The 26,129-nt window shown below is 35.6% G+C and overlaps 1 protein-coding gene across 6 annotated transcripts in view; it reads left to right on the forward strand.

Annotated features, from left to right (window-relative positions):
* Positions 1 to 22,560, forward strand: part of LOC115232317 (cysteine/serine-rich nuclear protein 3-like) — a 181,350-nt gene extending 158,790 nt beyond the window's left edge. For all 6 annotated transcript variants that reach the window (XM_029802143.2, XM_036515515.1, XM_036515524.1 and 3 more), the window contains 3 exons: positions 2,101 to 2,352; positions 17,634 to 17,747; positions 20,309 to 22,560. In XM_029802143.2, coding sequence (XP_029658003.1) covers positions 2,199 to 2,352; positions 17,634 to 17,747; positions 20,309 to 22,191 — 2,151 coding nt within the window. In that variant the 5' untranslated portion in view covers positions 2,101 to 2,198 and the 3' untranslated portion in view covers positions 22,192 to 22,560. The remainder of the gene's footprint in view (positions 1 to 2,100; positions 2,353 to 17,633; positions 17,748 to 20,308) is intronic.
* The last annotated feature ends 3,569 nt before the right edge of the window (positions 22,561 to 26,129 follow it).

Raw genomic sequence — 26,129 nt, forward strand, 5'->3', positions numbered from 1 at the left:
AAAATAACAAAAAATAAAGAAGATAACATCAGTAACATGCTTATCAAATTTCTTTTTTAGAATATTTATATTCTACAACTTGGCTCTTGTCCTTTAAAGCCCATTGAGTGAATGCAACAGACAGCTTTCAGCCTTATTAGATTTTCTCAGTGGGCAAGACTTACAAAATTATAGGAATGTTATGATGAACGAAATAGCTGAAGGAAAATCTGCATACTAAATACAAATATGGTAAGATCTCGTTGAGAGTGCAGTCCTAGAGATATCAAATGGCAGTATGGTAGTTGTTGGAATGCCTTTGATCACAGCTCTGCTTGATCTTGGTTGACCTGGGGCTAAACAACAGCATACACACAAACACATCTCATTATAAACTACAAAGAGCACAAGACAGAAAAACCTGGCATCGTTACAAACTGCACACAGACCACACCCAAATAGAATAAAAACACTCTAATGGAAAGACCATCTAGACATCTAAGTATCAACCCACACTGCCTGCCGCTCCATGTTCAATTAACCCTCAATCACCCAGTCACATCTCTAACTCCACACAACACTGTTACAACACAAGCCTAAGAACATTCTCTTTCCTATTTACTCCAAACAACTATGACAAAGACTTAAGACAAAAATGTGTTAAGGTAGAGATGCACATCACCACAGGCATGTGCTGAAGAACTACAACTGTCATTTGATCAATGACCTACATGCTGATGGCTATACAACAACTGGGTTTAGCAGAAAAAAGCTCTAAGATGAATATCAAAATGGGGATTGCTACTGTTAGTCTTTCTCTACTTATTTTCAGTTCCACATTTGGAAAGTTTCCTATAATTTATTTCCTAAATATATTTTTGTTTTTATCATTTGGACAAACAACATCAATCATTATGTACGGAAAGTAATGTTGCAGAGATATTATACAATATAATGAAATCATCTGTTTGGTTTTCTAGACAAGTATTTCCTAAAGCAGCTTCATGACACTAGAAGTTAGTTTTATATCTCAGAGAACCATATATGGTACCTCCATTTGTATGTCCCTTCAACCCTGTGGCCTCTTAACTGCCTACTTTTAGGGACATGCTATCCAAAAATGAGTTTATGAATCTTTAATAGAGATAGATTATGTCAATGGATACTGTCAAATTTAAACTGTTGTACAAAGCAGTTCTAATGTGTATGATCTTGTAATTCTTTAGCTAAATTTTTCATGTCACTTAACAGCTTTCAGATTTAGTATGTTTTCTATAATACATGAATGGGGAAATAATAGTATTGAACTACAGTTATGTTAACTACTTTGCAATACAAAAATAATAATCTTGTTGCAATCTGGCTTTCTTAGTTTCTACTAGAGGCCATACCTGACCTTGCCCATCATCATCATTTAACATTCATTGTCCATGTTGGCATGGGTTGGATGGTTTAACCAGGACTAGACGGTTGCACCTGACTCCAGTCTGATTTGGTTTTCTATGGCTGGATGCCCTTCCTAACCCCATCCACTCCAAGAGTGTAATGGGTGCTTTTATGTACCACCAGCATGGGTGCCATTTGCATGACACCAGTATCTGCCCAGGTTTATTATATCACCATACTCTTAGATTTTTTTTTTTTTATTTCTTGAGACCCCTACCTTCTTCAATATACTGTAGTACTAATTAACTTAATTTTTTATGAATTGTTCTAATCAATAACTTTCCCGTATCTGTTACAGTGCTTGTATGAGTATACAATATTCTTCATGTTACTGTCAGGAACTCAAAAAATCAAAAAAACAAAACAGATTCAGAAAAAGTTACATAACTTTTGACATTCTTGAAAAGATGTAATCCTATGCAAAAACTTACCTGAAAAAAAAATGCTGTTGCCTATAACTTGGAATATACATTCACTTCTATCTGTTAAGAAACTATAAGATGTTCTGTGTAAAATTTCCATTCACATGCTGTAAGCAGTTTTGAGTCATCACCATTGTCAACACTGCTATTATTATTCATTTGCTCTCTTTATTTCATTTTGTTTTTTATTCATTTTTATGAATTCTTACTATAATTGAAATATATTTATATATTTTTTTCTTTTTTCTTCCAGCGCTACAGTGAATACAAGTGGTAGCTATATCATTGTATCACTCTGAGGCCAGTGAACATCCATATTTTTGTACGGCTGTCGTAGATATTAGCAGCACAATGCCAAAGAGAAAGCTAGAAGGCGACTTCTCTTCAGAATCTCAAAGCGGTCTGATGGCTCTCGCTTTAGATGTTACTCCTCCCCAATCTGAGATTGATGAAAGCAGTAGCTTCAGTGCTATTACAGATAGCAGTGTGGATGTACCTTTTTCTGGTCAGTATGGACAAATCTTGTTTTATCTCACCCCTGTCTGTTTCCATTTTATTCTCATCTCATTACACATCATGGAATATCCTTTTAAGTTCTTGCCGATCCACTAGCCTGGAAGTGGTATTGTCACATCTGGGGCATGTCGGACTATACCTTGTAATATTTGTTTTTGTGTTCTGAATTCAAATCTTACCATGACCCCCATCGTTTAATTTAGCACCACCATCTGGTACTTTGGGTGCCTTTAGCGGAGTCTGCTCTGTTGCAAGCATTTGGGTTAGTTCCCTTCCTACCACTAGTCTTAGAGGTTCTGTAAAGGATTGTGAGACTGCTTCCTCACTCTCTTTTGACTAAAAGATTTAAAAAAAAAAGAAAAAGAAAACTTAGTTATCATGTCAATTAGCTGAGCTTGCATCTGTAGTATTTTGTGTAAATGTAAAGTTGTCATCTCTTGGTCACAATCAGTTTTAAGATTTGATTTCAAATTTTGGCTCAAGGCCAGCGATTTTGGTGGAGGGTATGAATTGATTACATCAACCCCAGTGTTCAACTGGTACTTATTTTATCGACCCTTGAATGATGAAAGCCAAAGTCAACCATGACGGAATTTGAACTCTAGATGTAAAGACCGACAAAATGCTGCTAAGCATTTCCCCAACTTGCTAACAATTCTGCCAGAATGCTGCCTTAATTAGTTTTTTTTTTTTTTAAATCAAACTACTAGCATGTTTGTGTTCCATGTGATAAAGTAAAAACTGACATAGAAGCTCTCCGTCTACCTGAACCAATTCTCTACTTCCCTGGAATCGTGCCTATTACAGACCTTAACTAACCTCTCAACTCTAACAGTCAGCCTTAAAGACAATCAGTTATTTGATTCTCTGTTTATTGTGTTGGTCTTCTTCTGATAAACTGTACTTTCAGAAACCTTATCTCCCAAATACCCAAGTTTATAAACTTATCTTAAATTTCACAAAAGATATATATTTTATATTTTTTCTTCATTTTTTGAAAGACCATGATTTTTAACTCTGTATACAAAATACAACCTTATGTATGTATATGTGTGTGTGTGTGTGTGTGTGTGTGTGTATATATATACATACATACATACATATTTACATATATATATGGCACATATAAAGCACCATCCGAATGTGGCCAAATCCAGTACCTCCTGTCTGGCTCCCATGCCAGTGGCTTGTAAAAAACATCCAAACATAATCAATGCCAGGCCCGCCTGACTGGCTCCTGCGCCAGTGGCATGTAAAAAGCACCCACTACACTCTCTGGGTTGTTGGCATTAGGAAGGACACGCAGCTGTAGAAACTCTGCCATACCAGATTGGAGCCTGGTGAAGCCATTGGCTCTCCAGACCTCAGTCAAACTGTCCAACTCATGCCAGCATGGAAAACGGACGTTAAACAATGATTATGGTATGTATAATAAATGCAAGTTTAATATATTTCTTAATACTTCCTTCTGGTGGCTTCCCCATTGGTAAAATTCTTGTGATTTGAATATCAGGTAGTGTGGAAGGCAGCCAGTTTAGAAATTATATATAAAAGTAGTTGTATTACTGACAGATATCACCAACTGTGAGTGAGTAAATGAGGTAGGCGTGTCAGTAGATGTGGTGTATAAGATAGTAAATAAATTGCCTACGCATTCAGTTTCCTGGTTCAGTTTGTAGGTCATTAATCTTTTTTTTTTTAAGCTCATTTGTATCCTTTGTCAAGACATTTAACTCTACCTGCCAACAGTATGGTGAATTGAATGTAGTGCACCAAATTGTTTAAATACTAGATGATTGGTTAGAAATTCATGGATCTAGTTTTAGTCCTGCTTTAACCCTTTAGTCTTCAACCCTTGAGCTTTTTAAACAGGCCATATCTTACATATGCATTATCAGGATATACCAGTAAATGGTCTTTTTATATTATTTGCATATAGTCATTGACTGGCAATTTAGTTTGTCTTCAATTTGGTTCAGGTATGTGATATTGATGAGCCACAGAAATGGGGGGAAACATTGATTTCCATTGCTCCTAAATGGAATTTGGAGTGAGTTGTCTCATCTGTCTATGACTTCCAAGTGTTTTAACCCCTGATGCTTTGATCGAATCACCGTCACTGTACCAAATTGCAGCTTACTGGGCAAACAAGCCAAGCACATATGTTGAGATAATTAAAAACCATGCGAATAAATAAACATTACATTTAGACAGAATCATTTGAATGCTGCAGTGTTAAACTTGCCTTATCAGGCCAAAATATTCTACATTTTTATATTTGAACTAGCCAGATCTGGCATCTCACACTTACCCTACAATGTCATTCTAAAAATAAACAATCCCATCATTGAAATCTCAAAGCTATGAAGTAACACGTGATTAATTCAAAACAATGTTCTGAAGAAATTTTACACCCTTCCAAGAATATGTAAATGAATACAAGAAGTAAGCCTTGGAGTTACTCCTGCTGTGAGTGTACAAATGGCATGTGAAAGGTCTCTTTGAGAACTTTGTGAGGATTGGTATTTCCTTGATGCTAAGAATGAGTATAATCCTTCCTTCATTCTAACACATGCATACGCATATATGAACATGCACATAAAACAATTCCACTAGCCTTGGTCACTCAAGTTAAGTAAAGCTGGCTTCAGTATTAGCTTATTGTAACTATATTGCCCTTTCAGCCTGCTGGAAGAATAGGAAAGATAATAATAAAAAACTGGCAAAGTATTAATTCTGAGGATTGTCAACAGTGCTAACTTCATATGGCTATTCCTACACACTTGATGTATTATCAGCAGTAGTTTTATAAACATAAATTAGTTTCATTGTTTGTGTGTGTTGTGAGGTACATGTATGGTTGTGTGATTAAGCCCATTGTGTGCCATCTTCAACAAGCATCTTTTACTATAGCCCCAGGTTGACATTAGCCTTATGAATGAAATTTGGTAGATTGATAGAATCTGTATGGAAGCATGTTGTGTTTGTGTTTATGTCTGTGTGAAAGAGAGAGAGAAAACATATGTTGTGTCTGTCTTTGCATTGATGCTGCTTTGTTTATGCCCTACAACATAGCAGTTAGACAAGTAGCAGTCAATAGAAAATAAATACTTGAGTTGAAGGCATGCGGCCTAATGGTTAGGGTATTGCACTCACGGTTGTCAGATCATGGGTTCAATTCCTGACTGGGTGACATGTGTTCTTGAGCAAAACACTTCATTTCATGCTCTAGTGGGTGGGAGAGTGGCAGAACCATTGGCATGTCAGCAGAAATGCTATTTGGTATACCTTCCAGCTCTCTGCATCCAGAGTTCAAATCCCACCTGCCTGGAGATGGCAACAGGAAACCTCTTCAGTATTCATCCTAGGTCTAATCATGGATGGCTCTAGTTCTAGTAGTCTATTTAATGGTGGCAGGGGAGGGCATAGGCTCACTCCCAGGTCATATAGACAGGGTACAGGAGAAGGTTAACATGCACGAAACCTGCCCAAGAGCAGACCACCACTAGACTGTGACTCGGGTTGATAAAATTAACTAGACCTTTTCATGGTAATGCCCCAGCATGGTCACAGTCTAGTTACTGAAACAAGTAAAAGAAAGAAAGAAACAAACAAAATCTTCACTATTCCATGTACCAAAATAAATAAATAAATAGAAGGAAATTCAATTCCTTCTAGCAAGTAACTATTAATTATCAAAAATTAATAACTTTTAACCTGTAAATGCTAATATACAACAGTGTAATTAATTTGAGACAGTGTCAGCTGTAGGTGTGAAGTAAATATTATATAGTTGTTGAGATTGCAATTTGCAACTAGTTTCTTAAATTACATTTTAAGTAGTTTAGTGTTAAAAGGTCACTGAAATAAACCTCCTACTACAGAATTATTTAAATTTTCATGAAAGAAAATTATTCTTTAATTTTTATTAATAAACTTTAGTTATATTCAACAAGATGAATAATGTATCATGCCCAAAGTTTAAACACTTGTCAATAATTTGACATCCCTTGTTTGTTTTCAGAAAAGTAGTCAGCCCATGACATTGCATTGACAGTTCAACATCTTCAATTTCTTTAGAAAATATCCTATAGTGGTTTCCTGTTGCCTTCTGCCAGCTTTAGTTTTTCTGCTTGTCTCTTGTTTGCCCAAATTTATTCTTTATGCATAGAAACAAAGAACCTATTTCAAGCCTTTATATCAGGGCACATCCACACACTACTGGACCTACATGGCACATGTCTAGGGATAAGCCTTCAAAGGACTACCTTCTGCTATTTGGCAGGTACTACCATCCTGGGTTAGAGCATATCTGAGAGTAGTGATGACTGAGATGTAACAACATACTCTCCAAAACTCCTGCACTTTCAGGCTGAAGCCTCACTATTAGATAGCCAAGACAAAAAAGCAGTCTCTCTCCAGAGTCTACTTGTTGTTGGAACATACTGCTGTTTCAGAACTATTAAATCGATCCTGAAATGCAATTAAAAAAAGCTCCAATCTGATCTGGCAGAGTTTCCACAGCTGGATGCCCTTCCTATCGCCAACCACTCCAAGAGTGTAGTGGGTGCTTTTACATGCTACTGGCATGAGTGCCAGTCAGGCGGTACTGGCGACGGTCACGCTCAAATGGTGTTTTTATGTGCCACCTGCACAGGAGCCAGTCCAGCAGCACTTGCAACGACCTTGCTCGAATGTTGTTTTTCACATGCCGCCAGCACAAGTGCCAGTAAGGCGATACTGATAACAATCACGCTCAAACAGTGCTTTTTATGTGCCACCAGCACAGGAGCCAGTCAGTGGCCCTGACAACGATCACGCTCGGATCGTGCTTTCAATGTTCCACTGGCATGGGTGCCGGTCAGGCTGTGCTGTCATCGGCCAGCGAATTTGATTTTGGTTGTGATTTTACTTGCCTCAACAGGTCTTCGCAAGCAACTCTTGGCCACAGGTTATGGGTCTCATTTGGCTTGCTGGGTCTTCTCAAGCACAGCATATTTCCAAAGGTCTTGGTCATTGGTCAATGCCTCAGCGAGGCCCAATGTTCGAAGGTCGTGCTTCATCACCTCATCCTAGGTCTTCCTGGGTCTACCTCTTCCACAGATTCCCTCAAATACTATATAGATATAATTGACATCATGTGATAGTTGTGAGTGGGTGTTGTCATCATGCAAATGCTGTCCTGCATTTCCAATCTTCTATGAAAACATATCTAATCAAAGGAAAATATTATCTTACTTAAGAACAAGTGAGGGTTGTTGTAGAAAATCCACCTCCACAAATTTTGTCCATCCCTTGCAAGAATGGAAAAGTGGATGTTATATGGTGATAATGCTGTATTCAAATTTTTGTAAAAGATTCATTGAGAAATTGTTTTATTGTTGTTTTAGGGCAAATAGAGTAACATGATAACATAATGTGCTAATTGCAATCTTGTGAAGGCACATCGTTTAGTGGTTAGGGTATTCAGTTTACAATTATAGGGTCATGATTTCAGTACCCAGCAGCACATTGAATCCTTGAGCAAGACACTTTATTTCATGTTACTCTGGTCCACTCAGCTGACAAAAATGAGTTGTACTTGTATTTCAAAGGGCCGGCTTTGTCACTTCCTGTGTCACATTGAATCTCCCTTGAGAACTATGTCAGGGGTACATGTGTCTGTGGAGTACTCAACCACTTGCACATTAATTGCATGAGCAGGATATTCCATTGATCATATACACTGGAACCCTCATTGTCATAACTGACAAAGTACCTGTTAGTTAATTGCCATCTTAAGTCAGTATGCAATGTAACTATACCAATCTAGTAACTGGTTGAATAAAAACACTAACAAGTAGATGTATCAAATTTTACCTGTGATGTTGTGGTTCTTAGACTCAACCTGGCATGATACTATGAGCTTAGCAAGTTTTGAAAACAGAACAGCAACCTACAAATTATTAAACTCAACCAAGCCTCACCCTCTTACATTTGTATTTGGCATTTTGCCCTTCTGGTCCCACACATTGTGTATGTGTAGGAATTTGGCTGTTACATTAGCATGTTCAAGTGGGTAATGTAGGACAATATTTCATGTTATTATTATAGCAGACGTTTCTTAAATTGTAAAACAAGTTGAATGCTATCTACTTACTAACTGCAGCTAGTTCATTTTCTTGTTTAACTTGAAAAATTCATATCTCTAACCTTTTGTTATATATATTCATTCCTCTGAAAGTAAAATTGTTGTGAAATTCAATTGTAGTTCTTAGATTAACCTGGAATGTATACAGATAAATATCTATTTTGTCTTAAAACTTTTCAAAGTTTGGTATACATTTCTGTAGATGTTATTTAATTTAGTGGTTATGGCAATTAGTGATGCTATAGTCTCAGTGAATTTTTGTTCCTTGAAAGAATGTGTAAGGTACTTTTTCAATGTCTGCTATCATCTTGAGATTTGTAGATATTGATTTGATTTAACAATAAAATTGCCTTGACTCTCCTCATCTCTCCCTCTCTTTCTCTACTTGGACATTGCTTCTTTAGTCTGAAAACTGCAAAAGCAGATTTCACTTTAAAAAATCCATTTAATTTCTATTTCTTTTCTCCCCTCTCCCATCCCCCAAGATTCCTCATCTTTACCTATTTCTCCTTTAAACTTCCACTATAATACTGCTTTAACCATTTTTGCTCTAAAATCCATAAATATGGGGCTGATGTTTTTTTTTTTTTATTGGCTAGCTTTTAACTAAAGCAAATTTTTAAAAAGTTTTTTGCTGTAAAAGTCTTTTTATTTTAGATCTATTAAGACAGCAAAATAAACATTCTCTTTTGTATATTGAAGAAATGTCTGTATTAATCCACATAGTCTCATATAAGATATGTCTGTTTGGCTTCAAGTTAAATCAACTAAGTTTTTTTTATAGGAAGAAATGGAATTGTTAGAAGTGATACTTTCTCTACCATACTTTTACCATGTTACACTGCATATACTGCTTTATATTTAAACATAACCAAGTACTTCAACTAATATATATATATTGTATTAAATTAGAATAGAAGTGTGTTAGTGACTGATGTTTGTGCGCGTGTACACTTGCAAGTCTTTGTATAGTTAGGTTTAGAGTTAGGCAAGTTTCAGAACTTGGTATACATATGTATTAATTCTCACTTAATTCTCACCATTATAAACAAATTGCCATTTGAGATATTTTACAGTTTTTGCTTCATATTTTGTGTGTGTGTGTGTGCATGTGCACATACTAATATGTAAGTATGTATAAACATTGCTGGAAAAGTAAAAAGGAGCTAGTTAATGGTGACATCCTACTTTGAACACCTGGAAATGCTCAGTTGGATTGGTCATGCAGAAGACACCAACTAAAAGGCGACACAGGATGCCACTGAGAAGAATGTGCCATAGATGATAGAAATAAGAGGAGGATCAGGATTTTGCAAATCGAAGCAAACTTGATACACACACACATACACATATGTATGCATGCATGTATAATTTTTTTTCTACTCTGTTATCTTACATCAGTTGTAGAAGTACCTGGATAATTATTACTAGGTATGTAGAAGGGGCATCCAGCTGTAGAAACTTTGCCAGATCAGATTGGAGCCTGGTGCAGCCTTCTGGCTCGCCAGTCCTCAGTCAAACTGTCCAACCCATGCCAGTATGGAAAGCGGACGATGATGATGTATTTCAAGCAAATATGAACACTTGACAATGGTAGTAATAATAATGCTTTCCAACAAAAGCACAAAGCTGTCAGAAATTTTGGTGAGAAGAGTAAATTATATCAACCCCACTACATAGCTGGTGCTTCTTACATCAATGAAAAGAAGGAAGTTTATGTTAACAGGATTTGAACTCAAGAAAGTGAGGAATCAGAATAAATTTTCAAAGCATTTTGTTTGATGCTCAACTGCTTCTGCCATGCGTTCTGTTGGGGAAATTATAATTAATTTGAATCAATTCTTGTACAGTACTTGATTGATACTTATTTTATTATGATGGGTAGGATTTTAGGATTTGAATGTAAAGGGACTTAACTAATTAGCACAAGGTATTTTATTTTATATACCCATCCATCAGATATGGAATTATTTGGTAGATTTGTGAAACATTTGGGTGAATTTCTTGGTACAGAAGTCTGTGATACAACTTCAGTTCTTCATTGTGTCAGTTCACTTCAGTTAGGTTACTAATGGTCTAAGAAAAGGCTTGACCTGTGCAGCTTACACTTTACTAAAAATGAAGAGCCTTTCTACTTTGAAAGACTAAATCTTTGTTATGGCAAGATTTGATCTCTTCATTTTACACCCGTTTCCTATGCTTACATGCATTAGATGTGGTTGTCATGGTTGGAGTCATTTCTTTTTGGGAGCCACTACTACCATAGACTGCTGCAAGTGTATGTCATTTTAACTTGGTTTCCATGGCTGAATGACCTTTCTTTCATCAACTCTACTGGATGCATTTTCTTGAGGTATCAGCACCAGAGAGGCAGACAAGTCCTTAGTAAGACATAACTAAAGTGTCTCTGAATGGGTTTTCATTGTAGGACCAGTATAAGAGGATGTTGCCTTGTATACTGAAAGTGTAGGCTACTTAATATCTTCAAATACAATCTGAATATAACAACCAAATTAATTGCTTAACTGCTGGTTATCCAGCAGTTCACTATACACACTTGAAAGAGTATCTGCTGTCTTCTCTTTCTCTTTGTTTATTGTATAAAAAAGACTTTTTTCCTTTTTTTCACAATTATGATAGCTGCATCATCAACAGGGTATCTGAGAGCTGGCAATACATACCCTGTCATCATTATATTGTGGCTATGACACCTGTGTTCAGCCCATCTTATTCAAGTTGGTGTTGCAAGATAATATAACTTAGTAGTCATAGAACTATAATTAAATTCCAGTCCAAAGATCAATTCACTCTGTGGAGACAAATGCACTTCTTCAGGCTCTGGACCAGCATCTCCCCCACCACCACCACCACCACCACCATTTCATTCAACTGGACTGTCTATGATGAAGGGTAACCGAATGATGAAAATAGAAATACTTGGCATACACAGCATATGCATTGATCCAACTGAGTTGGCTTTGGTCTGTCTTCTTTTTGATTCCAGTCTTTTAATGAGTTTTGGTTTTGTGAAGAATAGTTTTATTTTATTTTCTGTTTATTTTACAATCTTTTCCTTCTGCTTGATTTAGTCCTAAACCTAATTCAATCCTATATTTATGCTGTTCCTTTTACACAACTTTTCACAAAATATTAACTTCTGTAAACTTTTTTCCCTTCTCTGTTCATTTGCAGTTTATGCAATTTGAAAACTTTTCCTTATTGAATTTATTTCATATTTTCAGTCTTGTTGTGATAATTTGATTATAAATGCATCCTTGTTTTTAATTGATCTGTTTTTATTACTTTCTATATTGCAAAATTAAACTATCTGCTTACTCTTTTATGTATGTTTTTTGGTATCATTAAACTATTATTTTATTTTACAACATTAAGATTTTACCTGATTGTCAATTTGCCCATGCATTGTTCATACATATCTAAAACTATTCGAAAAACAAGGAAATTTATAAGCCTTGATCAAACCTAAGATTATAGCAATGCTATCATTATTTCAAAAATTAACTATTGAAATTTACTTTTCTTAGCAGTAAAGTTTAACATAAAATATGAGAACTACAGTTTTACTGTCAATTCCTTTAAAAGGAAAGAAATACATGCTTTACTCGAGTAACCTATATTAGTTTTCACATAGACAGAATCTGTTGCTGGTCATAAAAAGTATTGACACTGACTTCTAACAAGAACTATTAAGAATGGACCCTGGAATAAAAAGAGCACAGTGAATTGTGGGGTAAAATATGGAATTAGTTGTTACCTATTAAGAAATTTTGAACTATAACAGATATCCCATCTCACCAAGAAAAAAAAAGCGAACAAAACTCAATGTTTTTACTAACTCGCTGTCATTTTCTAGACATATGATAATCTACTTTTACTACTTTTGCACAAGCTAATTTCCCTGACTTAGATTATTAACCAGGATAGTAGTTATACAGTGTAAATTGATTTATCATTATCATGTTTATGTAATGCCTGCTCTACTCCTGTAATGTAGAAACTACTCAGTCTTACTCAATAAGATGACTCACTCTGACAGTGATCCTCTAGTTTCAATTTTTTTTTTTTCATAAATCTTATAGTCATGTGGGAAGGTAGTGCTCATGACATTTCACAGGGCCTCAGCAGGAAGGAAGATGGGTTCCTCAACAAACACTGTAAGACTTTCGGCCTGGCATTCTTGAAGTTCTGCCAAACCACTTCTCTTGTTTGCCACAATTTTTCTATGCTATCTGATTGTGTGCTCCTCATTTAGCTTCTCTTATTCCCACCAAACTCCTCAACTCGTTGTCTGTGTATGGGGGTGGGGTCTGTTCTAATGTCTTTGTACATCATTCCTAAAAAGGCAGCCTCTTTGATATTGCCAACCAACAACACATTGCCTTCTCTTCCAACATGTCAAAGGTGATGGATGTGTCGTAAAACAACCACCTCCTGTCTCTTTTTAGCTAGTTTTTATGAAAGTCAATTAGAAGAAGGGGAGAAGAGCCTGTGCCCAGCGTCATTGCAGGCCTCTCAGATTGGTGCAGTTGGGGTTTAATTTTGAGCATTTGTTGGTGAATTCCTGGAGAAAAATGTTGGTGGAAGGTTACTGATCTAGAAAGAAGAAATATTTGATGCAGGTTCTGGGAGTGGAATACTGCAAAAGTGGTGGGAGAACATGTAGTCTTGAGTTGAGGGTGAATGCAATTAGCTATGTCAGAGGTATATCTATGAGTGAGAGAAGGAAGAAAAGAGGAAACAGCACATCTATATGCCTGGTTAAAGCTAATTAAGCATATGGCCTTCTTTTGGATGTAGTCTACAGCATTTGTGCTTTATGGTTAGTTAATGGTGATGATCGTCATCAATTGACTGGGGTTGTAGCCTCTCTCAGTCTGAAAGAGGAACCCGATTTTATGTTTGTCATTTTTGCAATATTATATATGTGAGCTGAATCCTGATTAGCAAAGACTTGTTCATAAACATCCTATACCTTCTGCTCCTCATACTACTCCACCCTCCATGAGCACTAACATCATTCTGTTACACCAGCTTGTATGCCTCTCTTTACGAATCCTTCACTGAACACTGTTTTTGAGTTTTTCTCAGCAGAACTAGAACTTCCTTGTACTGTACTCTGCTTACAATTTCTGTATAGGCACCAACTTAGAGCAATTAGCGAAGCCCATGAAGATAAAAAGAAAATATTATTTTCCGACATGTGTGTATGTGTACTTAATTTTGTGTGTATACATACGCACATAAAATCTATGCATGTGCACGTACACAAAGATATGGGTGTGGATGGGAGGGCATAGATCTTTTAAGAAACTCCTAAATTATTCGGCAATACAGTTAGCAACATAATTATAGTGATACAATGTTCGTCGTAAATATCGTAAATTGACGGAGATTTTTTCAGTGAGTGGGAGGTTTAACTTCGGCCCATACTGAATTTGGCATTGGTGATTGTTATTATTTAATCTGATGTCAGCTCAGCCCTAATCGTGCTGACCTGCAGCTCTTACTGTCATGTCTGCCCCCACTCCCATGTTCAGGAAACCCGAGGTGGACATCATTATTCAAAATATCCTTCTGTAGGGCGATAATGTTTAAGAATATGGCTGTTATTTCTAGCGTTTTGAGCGACCATTTAGAGGTTTGATATTGGCGGTGGTTAAGAATAAGTCGATACGTAAAACAGTTTTTAAATACGAAAAAAGTGTTTTCTTATGTAAACATTTTCTTACAACCTTTTAAATCTCTGTCATTTCTAGATGATCGTATTAAAGAATTCTGGAGACGAATGACCAGTACCAGAAATTAGATTACTTTGATTCTTCTAATATATATATGCTTTTGTACTTTGTTTCGAACCTTCGCTTGCTAGCTGTTATTTTATTTTTTTTAACTAATGTATTATTATTTGTTTTGTTCATTCCAGTCGTACGTATTCCAAACAGTATTGTTATTGCGTAACATAGACAATTCAAATATACAAACAGCGATCTTTTATTAAGGCTTGTAAACGTAAATATTACATATGCCCACGTGTATTGACATAATTGTATTAACATTTTTGTTTAATTAGCTGTTGTATGCAAGGATTTAACTAAGGGAGCTAACTACACCATCCCCCTCCTCCCACTTATGGTTGGTTGCCTCCCTTATGGACTATTTATTCTCAGCCATTTTATCATCTTCCTACTGTTGGTTAGAATAATTTATTCATTTTATTCTTTATATATATATTTATATTTATTTGTTTGCATAGTAAAATTGAAAGAAAAAATTTCAACTCCTTCTTTCATTGTTCAGTGGTAAAAGTGAGTGGTCATTTTATTGTGACAGTTTTATGATGGAAATTAATTTTCACATTAATGAGTATTCATATTAAATTTTATATTGACACATGAGGCCTGGTTAAAACCACTTCACTGATGTTGATAATGCTATTCTTTTCTTTATTACTTGAAATCTTTACATTTGGAGAAACAATAAGGACCATTTTCCAAACAGTCTGAAACTAGAGTGTAGAATTTCTCTTACCCAAGTGTGTTATTTTTGTAATATATTTATTATTTTTCTTAAGGAAAAGTTTATTTGCCTTGAGCACTGTCTGTTGATAGTAATCCAAATACACTGGATTATCTGAACTCCTTACAGTTTAGACCTCATTTTCTTTCAAATTAAAAAAAATTAATCAATATTCAACTGATTTAGGTTGGATACCCTGTTTCTTCCTATGATCCTTCTATCTTCAAATAGAACGCCTTGAAAGGGTAGAGTTGATATTCTGGTTTTAATTAGTCGAGAAATTAATATTTTCAAATCTTTAACATGTTTCAGCTAATATATGTATTAAAAAAGTAATTAAAATGAGTCTTTAATTATTATTATTATGTTTCATTATTGCAGATTGTGATTGGGTGGATTAGCTTAACAAACAAAAGACATCCTACCTGCCTCCTTTTTACTCTATTCTACATTTTGTCATAATTTTAGATACGTTCTTGGCAATACCAAACTTCATATTTGTGAATAGTTTCATCCTATCTTTTTTTAATTAACACTTGCACATTGCTTTAAATTCATTGAAGTTCCTGTATTGCTTGCAATCCTTGATGTCATAAATAAACCTTCTTACTTCCTCCATTCCACATTCATTCTAATAGTTTTATTCTCCAAATTTTAATTTGTTTTCATTTCATTTAACTTATTTGTGGTAATTTATGCTTCTAACTAACATTTCAGTATTGAGAAGAAAAAAAGTATTTTTCTCATTTAAAAATTAATTTTTCTTTTATTATATTCTGTGGAATATAATAATATTGAGAGAAACGAGCGAATGAAAATGACTTGTATGTTGGCTGTTTCTGAAAACAACCAATAATATGGCTTGTGATTAAATTTTTAGTCCAATAGTCTTTTCGCTTCATCGGCGTGAATTGTCCAAATTGTTTTTGGTTTACAATTCTGAGATCAACGCTGCTTTACTAATCACCATTTATATAGACATTAAACTTTACTGTGACCTAAACTTGAATATATAAATAAGTAATCTTGCTTAGTTTTAATGGGAAAAGTATTTTTAACAGAGAAAACATATGTGTGTGTGCTGATCATTTTCTTGACTTAAGTATTTTTCAAATAATAAATTGTAATAAATTCTTCAATATTTCTAGTTTGGTAGTAATTTTATCTCCATAAACAATATAACTTTCATTTCAAATTCACTTTTTCCATATAATCGAGTACCTAGGTACCCATTTTTAGACAGGAAAAAAAAAAAAACAATCTTGTTGAATAAATTTTCTGAAATCACACATACCCACCTTTAGATAAATTGTTGGTTGATGCATTACAAAAATATTAGTGCATCATCAAGGTGCTTTTCCAAAAGAACATTCCAAATTTTATGGCAGTAGTCAGTTTGAATATTATGCAAAATATTTTATTTTCAGAATAAATTTTCTTTTCATTTATTATTTCAATTCAAAATACAATTGCCCCCTTTTAAAGACATTATGTTTTTATGAGAAATACTTTTGCAATAGTACACCTGTTTTTGTAGGCCAAATAATACACAAATTTTCTGTGACTATAGCTAAACAACCTACATTTGCCAAAACCAACAAATTTTATTTGCTCTTTCTCCAGAAAAGCACAAATTGTTATAAATAGTTCATTATACTTTGTGTGTATGTATTGGTATGTAGTAGGCATGCAAACTTTCAAATTTACCTAATTGTTTATAAATTGAAAAAAGTGATGAGCAGATTTAATCAATTTTCAATCCTCATTGGACCATTATCTGAAGTGTCTACATGGTATTGCCAACCTTAAAGGTAGCCAATCCATTTATATACATATCAAACCCAGTTATTTCAGATGACTGTTACTACTGATTATGCTTACCACTTAGTAATATAGATGGCTCATTATATAATTTTTTTTTTAATATATCGAAGTGGCTGTGTGGTAAGTAGCTTGCTTACCAACCACATGGTTCTGGGTTCAGTCCCACTGCATGGCGCCTTGGGCAAGTGTCTTCTACTATAGCCTTGGACTAATCAAAGCCTTGTGAGTAGATTTGGGAGACTGAAACTGAAAGAAGCCTATCGTGTCGCCATGATAGATTGGTAGCCCCTACACACACATTTTTTTTCTCTCCTTGTTTTTTTTTTTCTGTGTCCCTTTCTGTAGAAGAGCATAGGCTCGAAACGTAAAAGACTTTTTCTATTCCTGAGTGTTATACTAATACATCTGTTTTGTACACCACCTGTCTTCGTCTTTTGTTTTTTTCGTGAGCTCTCCCTATATATATATATATGTGTGTGTGTGTGTGTGTATGTATATGTTTGTGTGTTTGTCCCCATCACCATTGCTTGACAACCGATGTTGGTGTGTTTATGTCCCCATAATTTAGTGGTTTGGCAAAACAAGCCCATAGAGTAAGTACTAGGCTTACAAAGAGTAAGTCCTGGAGTTGGTTTGTTCAACTAAAGGCGGTGCTCCAGCATGGCCACAGTCAAATGAATGAAACAAGTACAAAAAATTAGAGAAAACCTTTATTACATCGCCCATCTTTCATCACATTTTAATTTTTACTGAGTATTTTCTTCATTTTTATATTTCAGAGCCAAGAAGCAAGCGTCAAAAGAAATCTGTCAATTTTGATAAAGTGACAGTGTTCTATTTTCCTCGTACTCAAGGTTTTACCTGTGTACCTAGCGAAGGTGGTTCCACATTAGGTTAGTTTTGTTGGTTTCTTAATCAATATTTCAGCTGTATTATTGATCTGTTTCAATTGGGTTCTGTTATGTAGATTAAACAAAAGTTATTGTTAGGAGAAACTGTTAGCTATGTTTTTTTCCCCCCCAATTACAGCTTTATAATCTTGTTCAGAACATCCCAAACATTTTAACAGGTTTATTTCTGAAGTTTACTATTTATATTGTTTTGAAGGAATAGAATGTTTCCAATAAATGGTCATGTTTTCTTTAGTCTTACATTATGATATTTTCAGTATTCTTATATTTATGAAAGGGTAAATTCATTATGACTTTAGAATTTCCATTGTCAAAGCCTAGATGTTGTTTTCAATTTGCCTCTAACACTTTACTAAAGATAATAACGATGTAAATAGATGGCCATTTCAAATTACTGGTCTGGACTTATGCTTGCCTTGAAATTACTGTAATACTTAAGAAATTTGTCTAAAAATTGTAGCATTTCATTTTCAAAAGATGAAAGGAAAATTGTTAAAATATATTTCAGGAAACTTGATAGAACAAATAGAAAGTGTAATATTCATATTTATTTATTTATTATTTATTTATTTATTTATTTATATGTATGTAGAGAGATCAGAAATCATCATCAGATAAGGAAATAAATGAGATTCCTATACTGAAATGGCAAGCAATTGAAAATTGTTGGAACATTCAAATGTATAGGTGCAAGTACAGCTCTATGGTCAAGAAATTGCTCCTAAACTATATGGTTTCAAGTTCAGTCCCATTTCACAGCACACTGGGCAAGTGTCTCATCTACTAAAACCTTGGGCCTACCAATGAGGGTACTTGGTAGAATGGATGTTGCACAGAGGCCCATCATTTGTGTATGTGCATGTGTTTGTCTTTGCCGACACCGTTTGATAATGATTTTCATTTGTTTATATTCACCAGTATCTTTGTCGCTTGGGGCGAAAATGAGACTTATAGAATTAGTACTAGACTTTAAAAAGAAATAGGATTAATTCGGTCTACTACAACCCTCAAGGGGTGCCCCAGTATGGCCGCAGTCCAATGATCAAAACTAGTAAAGGAGTATTGGTGCATATACTTATGTATTGGTTAATTTGTAGGCTAAGGAAAGTTGGTAGAACTGTTCAGGAAACAGTCATTATACTTGAAATAGTATTATTGTCTTTTGTAATAAGTAGAGCCTATATATCTTGTTAACAATATTATCTAGAATTGAAATAGGTTTCACATTTCAGGTTTTGTAGCTGTTTGATTTTAAAGCAATTTGTTTCTAGATCAATCTCATTAGTAACATCTCTGTTGCTTAAGCAAAAGGATCCAGATCTAAAACAAATTGAAATAGGTGTGTCACACATGGGTACAACACAGTAACAAAAGTAAAGTGTGAACTTATGACTTAGTGGTCAGACACATTTTGCATTTTTCCTCCTCATCTTCCATCCTACATTTTTAAAAATTTCATAATAGTGAAATTTTAGACAACTAATAAACCATAGTTGATTAAGAGCTGATTGGTGCACGCCTCATTAGCAGCATTAGTTTGTGTCTCTAGCGAAAAGGATTCCATCCAGCTAGATGGGAAGGTGATGCAATTCACTGCTGTTGTAATCAGCAGAATCACTATATATTTGGATGTTTTCCTTGTTTGCAGTGACAGGTTCAAATTCTCTTCTTTCAGGTCTGTCATGAGCACTAGAACTAAAATTGCCAGAGTTTAACCCTTTAGTGTTCAAATTACTCTGACAAATGTAAAGCTTATTTATCTATATTACTTCGAATTGATCCTGTATTATCTCACAGATTTTGAGATTTTGATGATCTTATTGTCTATATTTAGAATGACATTGTTGGGTAAGTGTGCAAGGCCAGATCTGGTCAGTTTAAACATAAAACAGGAGACATATTTGGGCTGGACATGGCTGGTTTAAATGCTAAAGCGTTAACTCAGCTTCCATGGTGTATAAGTTTCACCCATGAGTGTATGAATTTCACTCCTACCCACTAAATGAACTGCTGGTCTGTAGCAGGGTTAACTTCCCAGCTGTTACTGGAATTCATTTACAGCTGAATGGACTGGAGCCACGTGAAATGAAGTGTTTTGCTCAAGAACACAAATACACTGCCCAGGAATTGAAGCCACAATCTTATGATCATGAGTGCAACAGCCTAACCATTAGGCCACATGTATTTCAATAGAAATATGGTAATAAAAGGGTTAAATGCTGTGATGAATCTAGGTTTAAAAATAAATTATATATTACCGTGGAAGTTGGAAAATTACTAGTCCATCACTACATCATTATGAAATAGATGTTTACTCAGCAATAAGGGGATTAGAATAGATGCCTAACTGAAAAGTAGCACCCATAGACTCCATGGCTGAATCTCTTATTGAAGGTGAAGAAATTTCCAGTACTGGTATTGATAATATCGATAAATGCTTTTAGATTAAATTTATTTATTGTTGCTATTACCATTGTTTAATGACCTTATAAAATTTTTATTTATAACTTCTCTTTTTTTTTCTTTTATAATTGTTTTCTAAGGTATGTCTGGTAATCATTCTTATGTGGAAGACTTTACTCTACCTGGTTATGCCAAAGAACAAAAACGAATTCACAAGTTGATACTCAAAGAACAGCAGCAGAATGGTAAAATTATTCCCCCAAGTCGTGTTGCTTTTTTGCGATCCGTTGAAGAGGATAGTGACTCAGCTTCAGAGTCTGAAAGTGACATTGAAGTTGATGAGTATTTTTTCTTGCAACCAGTACCAATCCGCCAGCGCCGGCTAATGCTTCGAGCAGCTGGTGTACGTAAGATTAACAGCCAAGAAAGAGATGAATGCCGACAAATTCGGCAATCACGTGAAATCTGTGGCTGTCAATGTAAAGTGTTTTGTGATCCAGAAACCTGTTCTTGTAGTTTAGCTGGGATCAAGTGTCAAGTTGACCGGCTCTCTTTCCCTTGTGGCTGTAGTAAGGATGCCTGTGGGAATATTGCCGGTCGAATTGAATTCAACCCGATACGGGTTCAGACTCACTTTATTCACACGTTAATGCGGATTGAGCTGGAAAACAAAGAAAAAGAATTGCATCCGGTCCTTACACCTAAATCTAACTCAGAAGATAGTAGTGATATCAAAAATACCAATATTGACTTGACAGAATTTAATAGCAACGAACGAGGCAGCTGTCGTGACTGCCAAAATTCAGAGGTTTGTCAGGTGATGATGCATGAAGCCCAGTACGCATCAATGGAGGCAGAGCACCATCAGCAGAATGCTGTCCAACATTTTAACCATCAACATCAGTATAAAGATCTGGAGAGTTTACAAGCCAATGGCCATGTTGATGCTCTTCCTCGTGTTCTGCTATTTAATGATAGTGATGATGAGATGTATAATACAGAAAATGCTTCTTTGTATGGCTTTAAACAAGATGATAGTTCATATTCCGAAACCAGTGAGTGCTCGAGCGAAAGCAGTGTCAACTTTGATGGCAATGATTATCAAAAAACTTATCAAAGCTTGTCCTCTTTCGATGAGGAAACTAACCAAGAGTATTGTGCTAGTGGCTCAAATGGGATTAATGACAATTCCCATTGCCACCAACAACAGCAGCAGCAAATTCAGCATCAACAACACCAACGCCATCTTAATAACAATATCAACACCAATAGCAAACTACATTGTCACCAACAACACTTCACACTCAATGGTAATCTTCATAATGGAGAGACTAATAAATATATTCAATTGAATAATTCGACATCTGCTTCTTCAGTCTACAAACTGGAACCTGTGTCACATCTGATGAACCCATTAAACAGTCACACATTTGACAGCCAGTCAACACAACCGTCAAGTCAGTCTGCTAATAGTTGGTCAGATGACCAATCACGTTCTATAAACCCAACTCCTTTCTTTGATGAACCCATTTCCATATACGCATCATTGACTGACACTACAACCGATCAACTGGCCACTAACTGTCCAGCTATCTCCTCACATATGAACAATTACAACAACCACCATTCTGAATTCAACCACCACCAAGGGCAAAATATGTCAAAACTACGTAACATGCACAACCATTCTAATGGGGCTTACAATGGCTATAGTATAGATGAATCTCATACAGGGGCATCACCTGGAATCACGTCTGAACAGTCTCTCATGTCTTTCTATCCATCTAACTCAGATTCCAGTTTACTAACATCGTCCAATGGCAACCCAACATCGGTGCCATCTAGTACAGAAGATATGCAGCTGTTTTCTGAGCAGGATAGTTGCTCTAGTGCATTCCAAGATAATAGTTGTTCTACTTTCAAAACCAACAAGGACTCTTCATGTTTTCAGCATAGTGACTCTGGAGGTCAAAACTTTGGGGAAATCATAAAAGAATCAATAGTTGAAACTGTTTCTGCTTAATAAAGGCATAGAAAGTTCCATAGTTGCCTTAAAAAGAGACTGTTTAAAGATTCTTTGAAAGGACAAAGTTTTATTGTAAAGATGTGTAAAATAAAAGGTATAAAATGCTGGAAGAAAAATGAAAATAAATATAAAGACAAAAACAGATTTTAAACAAAAATGAAATTGTTATTCTTTGAGGACAAATAAAATATAATTATATTGATTAAAATATATGATATCAGATGTGGGAATGGGGGTTTGTTGAGACTGAGTCAATAGTTAAAGATCTACTCTGAGTGAATAAAAAAAAAAAAAACAATAATCACTAAAATGAGTAGCTGACTGATTGAAAGACTCTGAATAAACTGCTGAAGTTAGAATTTACTGTTAAGACCATTTAACTTTCATTGAAATATTTTACAACAAATACGTCACACACACATATAACGCCATAGTTCTGTACTCACATGTGGTAAACAAAATCATAAAACTCCATAATGCTGTGAATGTGGATGGAAATTGCTCCTCCTCTTTTCATTCATTCTTTCTCTCAATAATACTCATGCACACATTCTCACCCATGTTCTCGACGCTCCTGCATTCATCTGTCTTATTTCTATTTTTATTTTATAGCTTCACAATCAGAATCTCATTAATGCCCCCCTACCTCCTTATTCTCTCTCTCTCTCTTTTTCTTTCTCTCTCTCTCTCTCTCTCTCTCTTTTTCTTTCTCTCTCTCTCTCTCTCTTTTTCTTTCTCTCTCTCTCTCTTAGAGTAGGTAAAAATTATGCCAGTCACTATCGAGAAAGGGTTGTGATGAGAGGAATTGGTTTGCGATCTGACAATTACAGTTTGTGTAAAAAGGAGGAGGATAGAAATAAAAATGAGGCATAGTTGCAAAATTGTTTACATTTCATAATTTATGGATTGTGTAATATCCCATCAGCCTGTCTGATGCTGTAGTTAACATCCCTCTTACTTTACTTTTGTCTCTCAATCATTCTCATTCCATGTCTTCTCTTTCTATCAATTTCCCTATCCCTACCTTTAATCTTTCTCTTGCTCCCTTTCTCTGTCCTTCCATCTCTCTTGTCCCCTCTCCACCAACTCTTATACGCTCCCTGTTCCGCCTCTACTTCCCTGATCCACCAGCCCACTTTACACACACACACACACACACTTTGTCCTGTCCTTCCCTTTCCAATCTCCCAAACCAGTTTGTTTATAGCACCATAAGCTCCAAGATAAACAATCCTGGACTCCATATCATTGCCATTCACAATCACCTCATCCTTTGACCAATCACAGTTCCCATCATATCAATGGAATTCCTCATATACATCTAAACAATCCGTTCAACCCTTTTCCCAAACACTTTTTGTGCATGTGTGTGTGTGTGTGCGCACGCCTGCATGCATACATTCTCATTTGTATATACATGCATGCTCATGTATGTATATTCATGCATCCATGTGTGACAGCTCTCTATTCACACTTACTTTTGCCTTTCTTACCTTTTTTTACTCCTATTCATTCTTTTCTTTCTCTCTCTTTCTCTCACTCCCCCCTTTGCTCTCACATACTGTCCCTTCTTTCACCATTTCCCTATTTATTCCTCATTAGTCTCTACTCCCCTCCTCACCACACAATCATTTTAGCTTCTATATTCTATATAACAGAGAAAAACATAATATAACGTTTAACAAAGAAATTAATTTTTTCAAATACATTCAAGAAAAATAGATTTTAAAGAGAAAAAACTTTTGTTTGTTTTTTTTTTTAAACATGTAAACAAAATCTGTGTATGTGTGTGCATGTACATATATATGCACACACATGCATCAACATAAACATACTTTAAAAATTTTATTGAATGTGAAAAATAAAAGGGACATCCCCATTCCGACCCTTGTTTTATGAGAACCTGCCAAAACTCTTCATTGTCTCATTGAATGCTTTTGTTTTATTTTTATTGTTTTTTTTTTTTGTTTTACCCTTTGTTTCAGTTTTTCCCAAATAATTATTACATAGCGGAACCAGTAACTGTAGTTATTCCTTGTCTTAGTTCCCAACTGCTGTACATCTCTGTATTCTTTGAATCTTAGAACTTTGCCAAACTACGTGTTCTCTGCATTCAATTACTCCTCCAACACTTTTTTTTTTCCTTATGTTCTTAATTCCATAGATTTAAAATGAATTTATTAAAAAAACTATCAGGATTGATATAATCAATTTGCCATCACCTCAAAATTTCAAGCCTTATGCTTAATGCTGCATAGAGCTGGCTGAATTATTAGCATACCAGACAAAATACTTTGTGGCATTTCTTCTGGCCTTCTGTTCTGAGTTCAAATTCCACTGAGGTCAGCTTCGTTTTTCATCCTTTTGGGGTTGATTCAATGAAGTAACTGAGCAGCAGGGTTGATGTAACTGACTAGTTACATCAAAACTTTCAGGCCATGGGGGCTATAGAAGAAAGGATTATTATTATTAAGGTGGCAAGCTGGCAGAATCATTAGCTTGGCAGACAAAATGCTTAGCAACATTTTGTCCATCTTTAAGTTCTGAGTTCAAATTCTACAGAGGTCAACTTTGCCTTTCAAATCCTTTCAGGGTTGATAAAATAAGTATAAAATGATATAATTAACTTACCCACTCCTTTGAAATTGCTGGCCTTGTGCCAAAATTTGAATCCATTATTATTATTGTATGAGAGAGCAGCACATGCTATTAAGTTACACAAAGCCCATGACTACTTATTTGATAAGGGTACACCTAGCACATGCATCACAACTATATGTGCATGACATGGTAATCCAAATGAAGATAAAAAAAAGCACATGGCTTTGCAGATGTGGTCCAGTTAGAATTTTCTTCAGGTCGAGTAGCCCATCCCACTCAAAAGGTCCCTGAATAAGCTTTAAGGATGATGAACAAAATACACATCTTTTCAGAGGTTAATTATTCAAATCCCAAAGAATTCTTCGCAACACATGGGTTATGATGCTCTCCCATTACTTCTGCTTAATCAGAGATGCACATATTGTCAACCACTAAGGAACATGCTCAACTCGTTAAGGTTAAGACTGACAAGCAAATCAGAATATTTGTTGTAGCCCATTTTTTAATTCCAAAACAAAACATGTACATGGTAGCACTTCCAATCATTTAAGATCAAAAGCCACAAGAGCCATTGCCTGCTACTGCATCAGGGCATTTATTATTATCATTATTATTATTATTTAAGCTACTAAGCATGTGAAGGCACATGGCTCAGTGGTTAGAGTGTTGAGCTTACGATTGTGAGGTTGTGAGTTCGATTCCCGGACCAGGCTGCATGTTGTGTTCTTGAGCAAGACACTATTTCACGTTGCTCCATTTCACTCAGCTGTTGAAATGAGCTGTTACATCACTGGTGCCAAGTTGTATCAGCCTTTGCCTTTCCCTGGGATAACATCGGTGGCATGGAGAAGGGAGGTTGGTAACCATGGGTGACTGCTGGTCTTCCATAAAAATAACCCTTGGTTGTGTGTTTGCCGATAAGGTGACTTTCCGCCCAGACTTGTAACCCACTGGGGAACCTCTTGGGTGCACCCATGGTTATTCATGACTGACAAGCTGACAAAAACATTGGAACATCAGAAGCAATGCTTTGTGGCATATGTTTCAGCACTTTACATTCAGTTCAGATCCCACAAAGATCAGCTTTGCTCTTCAGCTCTAATGAGTTGATAAGATAATGTACCAGTCAAGTATGGGGTGGATGATATTGACTAACCCCTCTTCCTTTAGTGTGTGTGTTTGGCAGGTCAATAAAGATAGAGAACCAGTCTTATAGTGGGGTTGATATCAGCTGTTCCCTCAACCAATTGTGTCACCTTGTGCTTTTGTTAAAAGTCCTTGATATTGGTTTCAAATTTTGGAACAAGGCCAAAATGTTCAGAGGAGGGACAAGT

The sequence above is a fragment of the Octopus sinensis genome, linkage group LG2, assembly GCF_006345805.1.
Source record: "Octopus sinensis linkage group LG2, ASM634580v1, whole genome shotgun sequence".
Classification (NCBI taxonomy): Eukaryota; Metazoa; Mollusca; class Cephalopoda; order Octopoda; family Octopodidae; genus Octopus; species Octopus sinensis.